Genomic DNA, 14,946 nt, shown 5'->3' with positions numbered 1-14,946 from the left:
TTGCACTTGATTAAACGTATTCTGAAGTAATTGATGCAGTTACAGTACATGGCAAAAAAGGAGTAGCACACTCTAATGTGCTAATAGCTTCCTGTTGTTCAATTAACTTGGTGTGTTTTCAAGCCCTAAAAGTCTGCTGACCTCAATGACATGGTCACATGTCTTCCTAAATTAAATCATGTTTGCCTATTTTGGGCTGTTTCTTAATTAATGGACTTGATAGACTGACTCAATTTTTTCCATCTGCAGGAATAGTAAGGTTTTCAAGATTTCACCTTCTCATTGTCATTCCTCAAATGCATATTCAACAACTTAAAATTGAAGATTTAAGCACTTTTGAGCATATTTAGAGAACTGAACCTAATGCTTCATCTTCTAAGAGCTGCAAGAGTGCTTTAAAGTGTCACTGCTGATAAGGTCTTAACCTCATGCACATTTTTTTCCTAGATGCCTCTTAGTCAGAGAAGATCAAGCCAAAGTAAGGAAAAAACCCCAACTTTCTCATTCTAGTTGTCCTTAACACCTGCAATAAAATTTTGCTACTAATAAATTAGCATAAGTAACACTTGTACACTGAAAATATATCACATAAAATACAGGACAGGTGATTTACTCCTGCCTGGGATTCCTTTGCAATATACCTTCTTTCTATGACTATTTAGTGCTGATCTGTCCTTACAGCAATTCCATCTGCTGATATCTATGGCATAGCAGAAGACCACTTTTACGTATCTTGACTTTGTAATACTCATCCAGGGACCATTCTGCCCTTATGCTCTGGCATAAGGCATAAAAGAATAAGTAATCTAAATAAACAAATATAGAAATAGTGGTTAGACTGCATAATTTCTTTGAGATTAATTTTACATAGCCAAAAGCCAACTCCCTGTTGACCTGTGCACAGTGTTGCACAGGCTTGTTTGGAATTAACTGACAGTTCCAGGATTCACCTGTTCTATTAGCATATCACAGTTTGTCACAAAGTAAATGAGAAGAGTTTTATGCTGGCCAGCTGCAAGAGAGGACTGGGGAGCTGAACTTTGTTATCAGCTTTGGAATGAGCAAGGTGATCTCAGCCTCTGAAGAGGTTACAATTTTCTGAACCAGTGGAGGAATATTATCGGGCATCAGACAGTGAAGATCTTAATGGATTTTGAGGACTACCTTATCCTGCAGTGGTTGGCCCACAGGTTGTGGTAAAACACAGTATTGCAGCTTGTTCTCTGCAGTTCTGTGAAAGAAGGGCTGGTGATTTCTAAGGAAAAAAGATTAATTGTAAGACTACTGAATAAGAATTTTGGAGAAAAGGGGTTAAGCAATGACAGGTGTCCCATAAGACAAGACAGAACTTCACAGCAGAAATAGACAACAGGTAAAGTTTCATTTGATAAAATAAGATACACAAGCACTGATGCATGAGCCTGTCTCCCAGTTCTTCAGAGTTGCCCACAGAAGTATTTCACTTGACAGTGAAGAGTAAGGAAGACATCTGTTCTGATTGTTCCATCATAAATTGATTCTAGGCAATACTTCCCACATCTGTTCAGTTAGTGACGCTTCCTTAGTGTTACAAATGTACTTTGAGCAATGTGAGAAGTGAAAGGTTCTCTGATTTTTTACCTTTTACCAGTCTGCTTTGGTTTTCTTTGGAGGCAGTTATAGGATTTTCACAATAATAGTATGAAATAGCAGCCTGAATTGTGAGCACTAGATTGGGTGCAAACCTTGTCAGCCTGTTTCAGCTCAGTCATTGAGACATCTCACTGCTGTAATATTTGTGTAGTTTTTAGCATATCCAAAGCTTCAAAAGAGAAACTGCGTTATTCTTTTCCTAAAATAACAATGGTAGAAAATTTTGACAGTAAAGGAGGGAAGTGTAAATTTTCTGTTTCACCCTTTGGACTATGGCTAAAGGCCTTCAGCTATCTAGAGGGAAGGCAGATTCATATTTTAGATGATGAAAGGAAGACACAGTAGCAAGTTGGAGGGGTTTCCAGGACTTTTGAGCTCAAGGTATTCTAATGAAATGTAAAACTTACTCTTTTTTGAAATTATTATTTGTGTTTACACAAGATTATTTAGCTCTTCTGTGTTGAAAAATGTGCTTAAGTTGGAGCAGTAGGTGGAACCAGATTTAAGTAATAGTCTTCCCCTGTGAAGTCAGCTTTCAGTATGAAGAAGGTACAGCATTTGTGGCTAAATGTCTCGTGGTGCTATCTTACACTATTAAGCTCCTACTGTGGTTTACACTCAAATGTGATCTGTAAACATCAAGTGCTCTGAGACCTAAGCATGAGAGAAAAAAAAGAAGTAAATCTAATGTAATGTATCACAAGCGCCTTTTATTTATGGTATATAACAGAAAATAAGGAGAAAAGAACATTAATGATGTTGGAAATAAGCCTTCTGTGCAAAGAGCTTGTCCTGTTGTTTTAAAACTTCAGGTGCACATGAGCATTTGTAAATCATAGAATGTAAGAGGCAACATGAACTTTAGTTATCTTGTTTAACATATCATGTGTGGAAGGAGGTTGTATTTTTTAAGTTCAAGGCTGAACTTTAATTTCTTAATCTTTAGAACAGGTATCACTTAGGTTAACAATTCCTGCTGATGTTTTCACATACCATTTGTAAATGTGTAACTTTGTATTCCCTTACTCTGGTGAAATGCAGGACACACAATGCAGCCCTAGAAAGTAATTGTCAAGTTCATGATGCTTGCAGCTGTGAAACCATCTACTTGAAGATGACTTTACACATGGAAAATTGTAGACTTTCTAGCCTCACAGTAGAGTGCATAATCTACATGTAAAGAATTTCAGAGGTTACAGTTATTGGGATGATTGCATATGGAACCTGTATTTTAGCCAAAGGCTCTGTTTCTGAGTTAAGGACCAAACTCAGATGAAATTAGTATTGTGATCCAAGAGGTAGCATTCTTGTTAAATACATACAAAGTGCTTTTGCTCTTTTTATTCCAACTTTTACATTATTAAACATTATAATGTGTTCTTTTGAAGCCCTTTCATGGTGCCATTTAGATTTTTCTGTTGTGGCAGGGAAATAATAAAGAGGTTTTATATGTTGAATTTATGGATCTCCAGGCCTAATGGTTGGTTAGGAGATAGTGATAAGCCTGCTGAAGAATGCACTTTTGATTTACAAATAATATATGGTTGGGTAAGTGACGAGATATTATCTCTGACTTCACGCTTGCCTCAAAGGTATCTGAATGGTTATTGAATGTCTATGTCTTAAATTTAGTCTATGTCTTTAAGTTCAGTCTTAACACACATTTCTGTCTAAGAAAATTACCATTTTTAATACATAATATGTAAAAGTTTAGATTTCAAGTCCTGTTAAATGTTTTTAAAAGACTATGTAAAAAAAATAAATATTTCTGTAAGCATCGGTCTAAAAAATTGTCCTGTTTTTATACCTTCAGAAACAAACTTGTAGGTAAATTGAGGTACCAACTGGAAAAAAACATTTGCTTAGAGATATGTCCTTAGAATAAATCATAAACCTTTTAGCCTTAAGAAATGGTGCTTGGCAAAATTCATCCCATGTTTGCATATCTCATGTGCTTCGGTGAAGACAAGGCAACTTATCACCCAAGGTAGGGAGAAAATACTGTCCCTGAATTGTAAAGGCCTGAAGTACTGTGCTGAATAAAAGTTCATAATTACTCAATCTACTCATGTGTTCCTCTATTCATTAGTATCAGATAAAGGCCAGAGTGCAGAATTTCAAAATTAGGTAACTGCTGTGTAATCTGGCATTAGTAGGATTTATCTCTCTCAAGCATACTTTTTTTTTTTTAATTTAGTGTAACCGTCCATGACCTGAAATATTTCATTGAAGTGTATTTGCAGAGCAAAAATAAAATATAGACATGCCTTAATCTAATGAAACAGGAACTGTGGACTAAAGAATACATGTAAAATAGCTGAAATCATAAAGTACCACACCCTCAAGAGTTTTTATCCAATATTAGATCTGTTACCGTGTTTTAAAATATTTAGAATTATTCCAAGGACTGCACCTAAAGTGAAGGCAACCTTGAAAAAGTACCCAATGCAATAAAATGAGACTTAGGAAGTGTTGTGTGAGTTGATAAAATTGTGCTGTTCTATTTCTTCATTGTCAGCACAAATCCTTGTTTATTAAAAATTTAGCTTGAAGGAAACTTTAATTAATTACAGGTTCAGTAAATCCTGACTAGGATTCTGCCTTGGTGTGTTTACAATGAATGGCCTTCATGTGCCTGTGTTTCACTTCTGTTCTCTCTGCTACCTGACAGCGTGATTTATGGCTGTTGTTTTCTACCAGTCCACTGTTTGCCCTCTAGGAGGGATTGGTCTCTTGAGCCTCCATAATAACAGCAGCACTTTCTCAAAACATCTTTTAATGACAAGAGTGTAGCATTCTGTAAGTCAGGCTAATTGCAGACATACCCTATTAATTGCAAAAATTAGGAGAGGTTACATATTTTACAAGCTTTTAATTTTAAATCACCCGAGATTATTTGTCTTAAGTGTTTGGGTAGAGATGTCTACAATATTCTATGACAGACCATTGATGAGACTCGAGAAAAGTTGCAGACTATGGAGACTGTACCAGGTAGAATTAAGCTTTGGATGTCCACACCTGCAGAGAAATCCTACTCTGTAATACAAATTTTTCTAAAGATTGCATATTCTCTTGAGACTCGTGATAGCAACATTAAATAATGTGTTGTGGTTTTATCAGGAGATGATAATCAGAAAGCAGATATTCTTGAACAGTTAAACTCACAAGTTTTTTTGAATCTTGGGGTCTCTGTGAGCAAGAAATTTTACAGGAAAAGGTCATGGATATTGACACCATCTGAGTTTTTGACACAGGTTTTTCCCTTTTGTTTGGTTTTTAATTGTTTTTTGTGGGTTGTTTTTTAATTAAAGGCACTTCTAGTAATAAGCAGTTTGTCTTTCCCTTAGCAAATTTGGTGGTGGTTGTACTTTCTGTTTTCCCCTTCTCATCATCTGCTGTTTAAGTCGTCTAGATTTATACATGGAGGATAAATGCAATAAAGATGAGTCCTGAGCACTGTCAAAAGTGATATAGACTGTTCCTGCCCTACATAACTTGCAGCTGTAAAGGCTAGTAAAAACTTGGTGAAAGGTTAAAGCTTCCAAGAGAAGCACAAAATTGAAGACTGATAGCAACTCTATTAATCCTATAATGAGAAAGGTTAGACAGAATTTAGGATTAAACAAATAGATTTTTGTATTTGTTTTTCAGTATTTCACTTGTATAATTTTCCTCTGACATTCTTGATCTTGCTTGCAATACATAAAGCTCGGTTTGTAAAGTGAGTATAGGAGAACTCAAATAAACCCATTACCATAATCAAATTCAGTGTTTGTTTTTTCAGACATTGCCTTTAAAATATTGAAAATAAAAAGCACTGTTTCCTTCTGACCAGGCTTTTGATAAATTCTGATTGCTATAACACAGTATTCAAGTGCTTCATTCTTTGACAGATGAGCTAAGACTCATATAATCAAGATCTTGCATATACTTATTTTCTTTGCAAAGTAAATGATAGATCTGCTTTTATAATACTTTTTATATGTACCTTGGACAGCAAATGTCTGTGTGTAGGTCTGAGGATTCTCTTACTGACAATGTGCACCTTTTGTTTTTAGGTGAAACTAATTCATGAGATTGCTTCATGCCATGGAATTTTAATTACGTCTTACTCGTACATTCGACTGATGCAGGACAACATCCACACGTATGATTGGCATTATGTCATTCTGGATGAGGGTCACAAAATCCGAAATCCAAATGCTGCTGTCACACTTGCATGCAAGCAGGTACTTTCTAAAAAATAAATTTAAGTGCTCTGGAGGGAGGTTCCAATATCTAATAGCCTATCATAAAAATATATGTTTGATCATTAATAAAGAATAAAAGCATAAATCACAGTGGTCTGTATTTGACTATTTAACTTAACATTATTTATGAATTTACATGGGTAAATTTACACAAGTATGGTAGAGGAAAAAAAAATTTGAATTTTTAAATTGGATAGTAATTTACCAGTAGTGATAAATGTCAGATTGCTGGTGTGAATTTTCTGCTAACAGTTTATGAACACTGTATGGCAGAAATCTGTTTTTTTCATGAGTGTGAGGCCACATATTTTGACATGAGAGTTTACTGATGGTGAAGTTGAATATCCTCTGAGGCAGGAGGCAGGATACACCAGGAACCATGAAAATAACTATCTTTTGGTTTTGTGGTTTTTATTAATAGTTCCGCACACCCCATCGAATCATCTTGTCTGGCTCCCCTATGCAAAATAACCTAAAGGAGCTCTGGTCCCTCTTTGACTTTATATTCCCAGGAAAACTGGGAACGCTACCTGTCTTCATGGAGCAGTTTTCGGTCCCAATAACCATGGGAGGATATTGCAATGCCTCTCCTGTCCAGGTAAATGCATCCAAAATATCATTTTGCTTGAAGGAAACTATTCCAACTGTTACTGTTGTTTCTAGTCTGACTTCTCAATGTACTTAGAAGTGCCTGTTCTAAACACTTAATCTGAAAAAGAGTTGTGTGTGTATTACTGCTGGTTGTGTATAAAAATCATTCAACTGAGACTGTTTCATTTATACAGGAGTGCAGCTTATATACACGATTTTCCTGTCTAAAGCCCTAAAGATTAAGTCATTAGAAGTATTCTTTGATATGAAGATAAACTAAGGAGTGGGAGGTGATTGATCCCACATTTTGATGTATTTAAATAGCACTTTCCTGTTTGCTGTCAAGCTTTGGCAAATTACGCAGTAAGAGGAATCCTTAAATCCAGTCTGAAAACAGTTTTTATTTTAAAAAGCTAGATTAGGTGTTGGAAGTCTGGAAGTAGATAAACTAATTTTGGAAGCAAAAAATTACTTGGGAAATTATTTTGAATAAGTGTCTATTAATCTTTTCAGTTGTGATTCCCAGTATTGATGACAGCTTAAATATTTTTCTGTTTTTAACTAGATAGTAAATAAATTGTCTGCATCATAATCTGCAGACTAAGTTTCATATAAAGGCTATTAAACTTATATCCTTTTAACTACTGTTTGTAATGTTTTGCATGCATGTATTGCTGAAATTTTATTCTCTTTTCAAGTTTAAGTACTTCTCTTGTATTAATATTAGTAATTTACTAAGTTGGCCTTTCAATCGTTTTTATATATCAATAATTTATTATATTGCTTGCTTTGCTTTAAGACAAATTAAGGTATTTTTAGCCATTATTAGCCATTATTACAGTTAATACCTATCTCACATCCATTACCCCTTACAGAACCATATGCTCCATTTAGGGCCAGAGTGACCTTTAGTTTCTGTGATCATGGGGATTTTCTTGGAGCAATTTTTTTTAAATTCTCAAGTGAGCACTAATCTTCACTTATTGTCTGGTAACCATTGCTGAAGGCTTCTTTTTTGATCTTCAGTATATGTATTAGCACTTTTTCATGAAAATCTTGGTTTTGTACAGATTTATACAATATAAATGTATATTTACATTTATAAATTTATACAAATTTACAATATAAATGTATATATGCAAGCTTTTTTGTTCATTTTCTAAATTAAATAAAATCCTGCTATTGGTCTCTTTTAAATAGAAATCTGGGGTATCTAAGGAAGCCTTACTTACTCAATTTTACTGTTGCTAACATGAATTTTATTGCAATTCATGTTGTGTTGAACATGTAACTATAGATCCATGTAAAACAAGCCAACTAATTTTATTAGGCTCTTCCTATTGCAAATTATGTGATTTTGCTAGTTGCTAAAATTATTATCAAGAATCAAAATACAACTTGTGCCTTTTCTTCCTTTTCTCAGGTAAAAACTGCATACAAATGTGCCTGTGTGTTACGGGACACCATAAACCCCTACTTGCTGCGAAGAATGAAGGCTGATGTAAAAATGAGCCTTTCACTTCCAGATAAAAATGAACAGGTTTGCTTGTTTTCACTACTAGATCTGAGTCCTCTCCCTCCCCAAAACTCAGTCTTTCATGAAAATTTGGAAATAATTTGTGCTAGTGGTAGATAAAATGTTGGTTAAACTAAAGATAAGATGCGGAGCTTTCAAGATCCATATTCTTTGACCGTTGTACTGAGTATTAAATTACTGCTGTCTTGCAGGGTCTGTATGAGTTCACTTATCTAAAAAGTAAAGGACAGATAAGTGTAGTCAGGACTACTTAGTACTGTCCCCTTAAGTCTCAAGTGCATTGAAATGAGTTGTCTGCTTCCTTTTGTACAGCAGGAAACAATTCAGCATTGTTTCCTGTCGTAGAAAGATTAACTGGTGCAGCAAATAATAGAGAAATACTTGCTGGCAGTTGTTCATATTGCAAGCTAGCTGACCTGTACGTTATAATAAATTTTCAAAATATTAACCTTGTGGTGTGAAACTTGTTTGCTTTACTACAAGGTGGTGTGTTTCTTTAGGAAACATTTTCATTCAAAGTAGAGGAGGTTGAAAGTATTAGTTAACTGAATTTCCTACAAATACTCACTTGTAGTAATTATTAGCTTCTTCTTCAGGTTTCAGTGCTTCATACTTTCATGTTCTGTCCTGACTCCTTTCCTGTCTTCTCCCTCTAAAAGAGAAGTAGATATGTTAGTCTTTGTAAGACAGTGCTGAAAGGTACATAATAAAGAAGTAGATCATACTGTGTATATGCAGTCTAATGATCTTTTTTTAATCAATTTTTAATTTCTTTACACTATTTTTAACCTTAAAAATAGTGTAAAGAACCATTTTCTTAATGTCTAGATATTAAAAGAGTCTGGGCTCCTTAATCTAAAGAACGTGATCATAGACAGTTTAAACAAGTTTGATTTTTGCTCTTGTCAGTCACTACCTCAGTTGGTTTTATAGCATAATATTTGGTGCCTTGAAGGATCCAAGGAAGTGATTTTGTTCCATTTTAGCACATTAGAGCACCTGCAAAATCATTCTATTTCATGCTTAAGGTCTAAAGACAGGACAGATCACGTTTGCTAAACTTCTAAGAATTTGCAAGTTGTAAGGGATGTGACAGACACACAATGTAAAGCTTTGAGAGAATTCTAACATTGCACAGTTACCTCAGTAAAACCTCATTAAAACTAGAAAATGACAGCACTTCCAAAACTAAAGCAATTTGAGGGGAAGATCTACCTACTGGAAAAGAGCACGTAAATCCTCATGAACCTTATCTTAATGATCATATTCATTCTCTAAAAATTTTTCTTTTTTACTTCTGGTGATTTCTGTGCAGTATCTTTTAACTTAGTATTTCAGTATGTTAAACATCTGTGAAGTTTCATTGTAGCACATGGTAAAAGTCTAAAATTCATACAGGCTGGGCTTGAGTGGTTGGTTTGTTTTGTAGGTCCTCTTTTGCCGTTTGACAGAGGAGCAGCGTCAAATCTATCAAAATTACATCAACTCTAAAGAAGTTTACCAGATTCTCAATGGAGACATGCAGGTGGGCATTAATAAGGATAGTGACAAGTAGGGTTTGGTGGATAAAATCATGGACTGGCCTTTGCATTCTTGTAGCTGGATTCTGAGCAGTAAAGGAAGCAAACACACTGATCTCTGTTCAGCTTTCGTAGTTGTCTTTTTTTGGTTTTTTTTTTTTTTTTCTCAGAAATGCTGGGTTAAATATATTTGAGTTAGTGGTCCATATCTAGTGACATGTCCATATAAAAGTAGGAATGGAATGAGCTTCAAAATGTATTTGTGATCTTGGGAACAAATTCTAGCTTTTTGGATGACCTGTTGTAGGTAACTATGCATGCTTTTAACTAATTGCCCAAGTGAAGCAAGGGAAAAGTCCTGAGAGTACAGTTCAGGTGTGGTAACTTTGTTATGTAATACCTGATGATTTCACAGTATTAACAGAAAGCAGAGCAAATAGCAAACATCCTTGTTTCTGTCTTACTAGTCACTTCTCAACATCTGCCTCCATCCTTAGAATGTATGTGTTGAAATTGCTGTGGCCAAGTGAAAGCTGTAATTGGGGTACAGTTTCAATTGCTGGCTGCTGCTGCCAGTGTAGAATGTGCTATTCCCTGTGACTCCGACGCTGCACACACCTGGTTTGTTTGACATTTTTATGCATGCGATGGATGTGTCTCCCTTCCACTTTAGCCCTTGTTTGTAGGAGGAGAGGTATTATGTGTTGGCTATAATGTGTAATTCTTATGAACTGTAAAATCCATTTCTCCCTGCGTACCCAGTGGCTCCAGTCAGTTGTATGGTCAGCATGGCCATATATAGTGCAGTCCCATACCAAGAACACATTGACCTTATTACTGTTTTGACTTTTTTTAATTTTCCATATCTCACAAAGGTATAGTGGGCAAGTTTTTTCAAGTGCATAGCCATTTTAGTTATCCCAGTGAAAATTACTTTAAGGAGCTTGTTCTTTTAGAGGTGGCTTGTGGAAGACTCTCAGCAGAAATTTCTCAAAGATGTTACAGAACAGGCTATCATACTTACAAGGGATCTGAAAATTTTGAACAGTAAATGTCAATGCTTTTATTAGATACTCTGTGATGACAACAGCAAATCCCAGATGAAAAACAACATTGTAAAAACAAACCATAAATTATGGGCGAGCTCATCCAGCTTGTAGTGATAAAAGATTGAGGGGTTCACTGTTGCAAGCTAGCTCATTTTTCAGAATATTCAGAAGTATAAATAACACTTGTAATATTATTGAACGAATGACTGAATAGAATCCTTCTAAAATGTTATCAAAAGTGGTAATTTCAGTTTTGTATGTTTGTTCAAATGTGTTAACTTGTATATTCTTTGTTATCATGCATTCTGGTGGGTATACTGACTATCCTCAAGATCTGTCTTAAGTTACCTGCTAATATAGTGGGAGTTGGAAGAAAAGACATGATAATTTCAAGAAATAAATAGGTGGAATTTTTCCCTTTGAGTAAGAAAAATATGACCTTACAGCTAGGGAGGGACTGGTTTTACTACTGTGGAAATTTTTGCAGAATTCCCTTAACATTGTCAACAGAATAGGCTCACAAGTACATAATACTTCAATCACTTTCTCTTGTACTGCTTTTTCCTAAAACTTTCCCTTAAGCAAGTATTAGCATCAAAAGATTACTAAAACAAACATTGATGGTGAGTGGATTAATCTATTGCTGTTTATTTTTCTTGTCCACAACCCATATATACACAAGTATTTGTCATGAAAATAGAAATATTTTTATTTTCTATTATTTAGATTCTCTTGGGACTGTCAACTTTGAGAAAGATTTGCAATCACCCCGACTTTGTTGCTGATAGCCCCAGAATTTTGAAGAGTGTGCCAGATGCTGAAGCGGAGGATCCAAATCAGTTTGGATATTGGAAACGTTCTGGAAAAATGATAGTGGTAGAATCCTTGCTGAAAATATGGCACAAGCAAGGTCACAGAGTGCTGTTTTTTACTCAATCAAGACAGGTAAGATGATCTAATTGCTTGTCATTTTAGCTATTACTATTACTTAAAACATGTCTGTGAGTTCCAAAAAAACTTGTAAGTAGAACTACCTTTTGTAGTGTATTTCTCATAAAATCAACATCTTATTTGAAAAAGTTACTGAAATGACTGCTATCTTTGGAATAATCAGAGACCAGTTCCCAAACCTAGTAAGCTTTACTGGAAAGACACAGCATTGTAGCAGTGGCCCAGTCTCAATATACTGGGACAAAGCTGTATCAGTTGTACATGTATGGTATCAGGCTGTCCCTGCTGTGAAGTTTCAGGATACAGCTGGTGGTCAGTTTGCACGCTCTGTGTAGTTCCTGTGCATGTCTGATCCTCAGAATCTGTCCCTTCAGGACAGTGGCACAGGCAGTGACATTTGTTGTCTCTGTGTACTCACAGTTTTGTCTTCCTTCTGTGGATTTCCTTGGGATGCTGCACCCCAGTCTGTTTAATTGTCTTGAGGCTATGGCCCTGGACTTTCCAAACCAAGCACAAATACTCCACTGCATTCAGCTGTGAAATAATTTCTTTTCCCCCATTTACATAAGTTTGGTTTCTGTCATTTAAGAAAGTGTTTCAAGTTTTTAATTGTCATAATTTTTTTGATTGGCACTGCAGTTAGTTCCAGAAATTCTTACAGGTTCATCACAAAGATGCTCAGTCTTCATGTCTGGATTTTATTAAATCTTTTCCATCACCACAGATGATGCAGATACTTGAAGTCTTTGTGAGATACAGAAACTATTCCTACCTCAGGATGGATGGCACCACAGCAGTAGCTTCCAGACAGCCTCTTGTAGCAAAATACAATGAGGTGAGATGTTCTATCCCACACATGAATACATATTAATGAGTGTGATTGAGTTCTTACATTCCTTTTTGTTCTGTTTTTAAATATACTACTTCAGGTTGGAGACACAAAACAGGGGAGTTCAGTGAAATGAAACCCTTGTCTTTGTGAGAGAGGGGAAAAAAGTAATCTCTTACTTCACACCGAAGTTGGGCTTTCTAATAAGGAAAGAAACGCACTTGAGAAGGGGGAAAATCAATTTTATTGCATAACAGTAAATTAAATTTAGATCGGAGTACTTTTATTTGTAAAAAGAAATACTAAATGAACAAGGAAATGTGTTTCTTCTCTTGGCTTCCTTTTCATCTTTGCATATAATGCTGATAAAATAATCCAGGAAATAATTATGTTTTTTAATGTTAGATTTTGGTAATTCTTGCTTTAGTAAATTCTCTTCTGTGTCACAGGACAAATCCATATTTCTTTTTCTTCTAACAACTCGTGTTGGTGGCATTGGAGTTAACTTGGTTGGTGCTGACCGGGTTATTATTTATGATCCTGACTGGAATCCCAGTGTGGACACACAGGTGAGTTTGATTTTTCACATTCCATTTACCAGCCAAGTTGAAATAAAACTGAAGATGAAATGACATTTATCTCTTCAAACAGTGTTAAAGCACTATGTTGCTCTTTCCTAAGTTGCTGTTCCCAGCAATGATCACTTCGGGTGCAGCTCCACATTATGATTACTCTTGGGGCAAAGCCAATTTAAGTGGTTCCCACATCCCCTATATGCTGATATACCTTACCACTCTTCAGTATTGTTGATTCATGTAGTCAGTTACAGTGCAGTCAAACAAACAGTTCAAATGGCCTGTGTTTTTAAAATAAATAAAGCAGAGTTTCTGAAGGGAAAGTACAGCTGTGCGAGCTCTTGATCAGGCAGGACTGTTGGTGGTGACAATGCAGAGTGAGAAAAAGAGAACAGATGCTGCTCCAATTGGCTTTCTCACTAGATAATGATATGTAGCTGTGACCTTAGAGAGCTGCTCTAAGCTTTAAGAAGTTGTTCACTATATTGTGGTGTGATAAGACTCTGTTTTATCAAATCAAGTAGCAGTTATATGGTGCTTACAAGTTTGAGACAAAGAAGCTTTTTTATAGAAATCCTATGTAGCTCTGAGGTCTGCAAGTGTCTGACTTAGAGTACTCTGTATTAGTGGCTGGTTCAAGATGTTTGTAGAAAAGATTTCATTTAAGGTAAAGAAGAAAAGTTCAAAAGAAAGGTGTGTACTAAAGCTCTGTTGTGAAATTTCCTTCTGGAATAAGTCTATATAAAGTACATATTCAAGGTAAAAGTTCCAATTTTAACATAATCTATTTATTGATAATTTTTGCATAGATTTCTTCGTACAATTGGAGACTTTCTAGATCTTCTTCCTCTCCTGCTGAGTTAGTTACCACTTCTTGAAGTATTTCTTAAATGTCCAAACTAACTTTTTGAAAGAGTGTTATCATTTGCTCTCTGTTAGACACATTTGAGAGGCTCATGTCTGGTAATCAATCCTTTTGTGTTCCAGGCTCGGGAACGTGCTTGGAGAATAGGCCAAAAGAGAGAGGTGACTGTGTACAGGCTGCTCACTGCAGGTACTATTGAGGAGAAGATATACCACAGGTCAGTCAGAACGATTTCTAGGATACAGCTGCATGCTCAGGAAAATGATTGTAGCAAATCCAAGGTGGTGTAACAGTGACATACCTGTGCATGTGCACAAATTGCTTATAATCCCCAACCTTAGTCATGATGGGCACATCATGGAGAACTTCAGTTTCTTCTGAGAAATGGAGAACCTTTTTCCCTTACTAGACTCCCAACTGTACTGCTCCATTCCTAGCTGCAAGACTCATGTGCTAAACGTACCTTATCAGTCTGTTCCAGCAGCTGTGTCCAGCACATCCAGAATTCACTGTAAAACAGGGTATGAGGCATAGACAGAAAACAGTAAGCACCTTATTCAGAACATGAGACTCAACAAGTCTGAAATGCAAATTCAAATCATCAAGTTCTTTATATTCTCCTTGGGATGTATCAAGATGTATGTGGTACATATATCTATTTACTACTGTGCAAACCCAATTTGATTTTATTCCCAATTCATTCCAGAGTGAAAGAATTAAATCCCAATAACTACCAGTCATATTCATGTTATTTATTCCAAAATGTAGCTAAAACCTTTAAAGTGCTTGTATTTCAAAATCAATGAAATCTTTTTGGTTTGCTTTCCCATTCAGTTTTCTCAGTAGTTAGCTTCACTCACATTAATTCCAGATGAATGTACATAGGAATCCTGTGTTAGACTTCACTCTTCAGAACTGAAATACCCTCTTAGAAAGTTCAGATGAAGAAAAGGCTCTAAATAATGAAATACCCATACTTACTGAATGCCTTTTTTTTGTCTGTTTTGCCATATGGACACAAAGCATCTGCTGTTTGCCTTGCATCTCTCTGGCACACTTCTGTTTGAACAACACTGACTGCATCAAGGAATTGGACTGTTAACAGTTAGGACAGCCATCAGAAATTAATTTCTTTCCAGAACAGTGA

General features: G+C 35.7%; 1 protein-coding gene across 2 annotated transcripts in view; it reads left to right on the top strand.

Moving 5' to 3' along the window:
- Positions 1-14,946, top strand: part of ERCC6 (ERCC excision repair 6, chromatin remodeling factor) — a 46,394-nt gene that overhangs the window by 24,536 nt on the left and 6,912 nt on the right. For both annotated transcript variants that reach the window (XM_058841562.1, XM_058841561.1), the window contains exons 9-16: positions 5,691-5,861; positions 6,304-6,480; positions 7,897-8,013; positions 9,440-9,535; positions 11,306-11,524; positions 12,255-12,365; positions 12,809-12,928; positions 13,922-14,016. In XM_058841562.1, coding sequence (XP_058697545.1) covers positions 5,691-5,861; positions 6,304-6,480; positions 7,897-8,013; positions 9,440-9,535; positions 11,306-11,524; positions 12,255-12,365; positions 12,809-12,928; positions 13,922-14,016 — 1,106 coding nt within the window. The remainder of the gene's footprint in view (positions 1-5,690; positions 5,862-6,303; positions 6,481-7,896; positions 8,014-9,439; positions 9,536-11,305; positions 11,525-12,254; positions 12,366-12,808; positions 12,929-13,921; positions 14,017-14,946) is intronic.

The sequence above is a fragment of the Poecile atricapillus genome, chromosome 6 (assembly GCF_030490865.1).
Source record: "Poecile atricapillus isolate bPoeAtr1 chromosome 6, bPoeAtr1.hap1, whole genome shotgun sequence".
Lineage (NCBI taxonomy): Eukaryota > Metazoa > Chordata > Aves > Passeriformes > Paridae > Poecile > Poecile atricapillus.
Note: the sequence above shows the minus strand (reverse complement) of the source record. Positions and strands in the feature narration are given on the sequence as shown.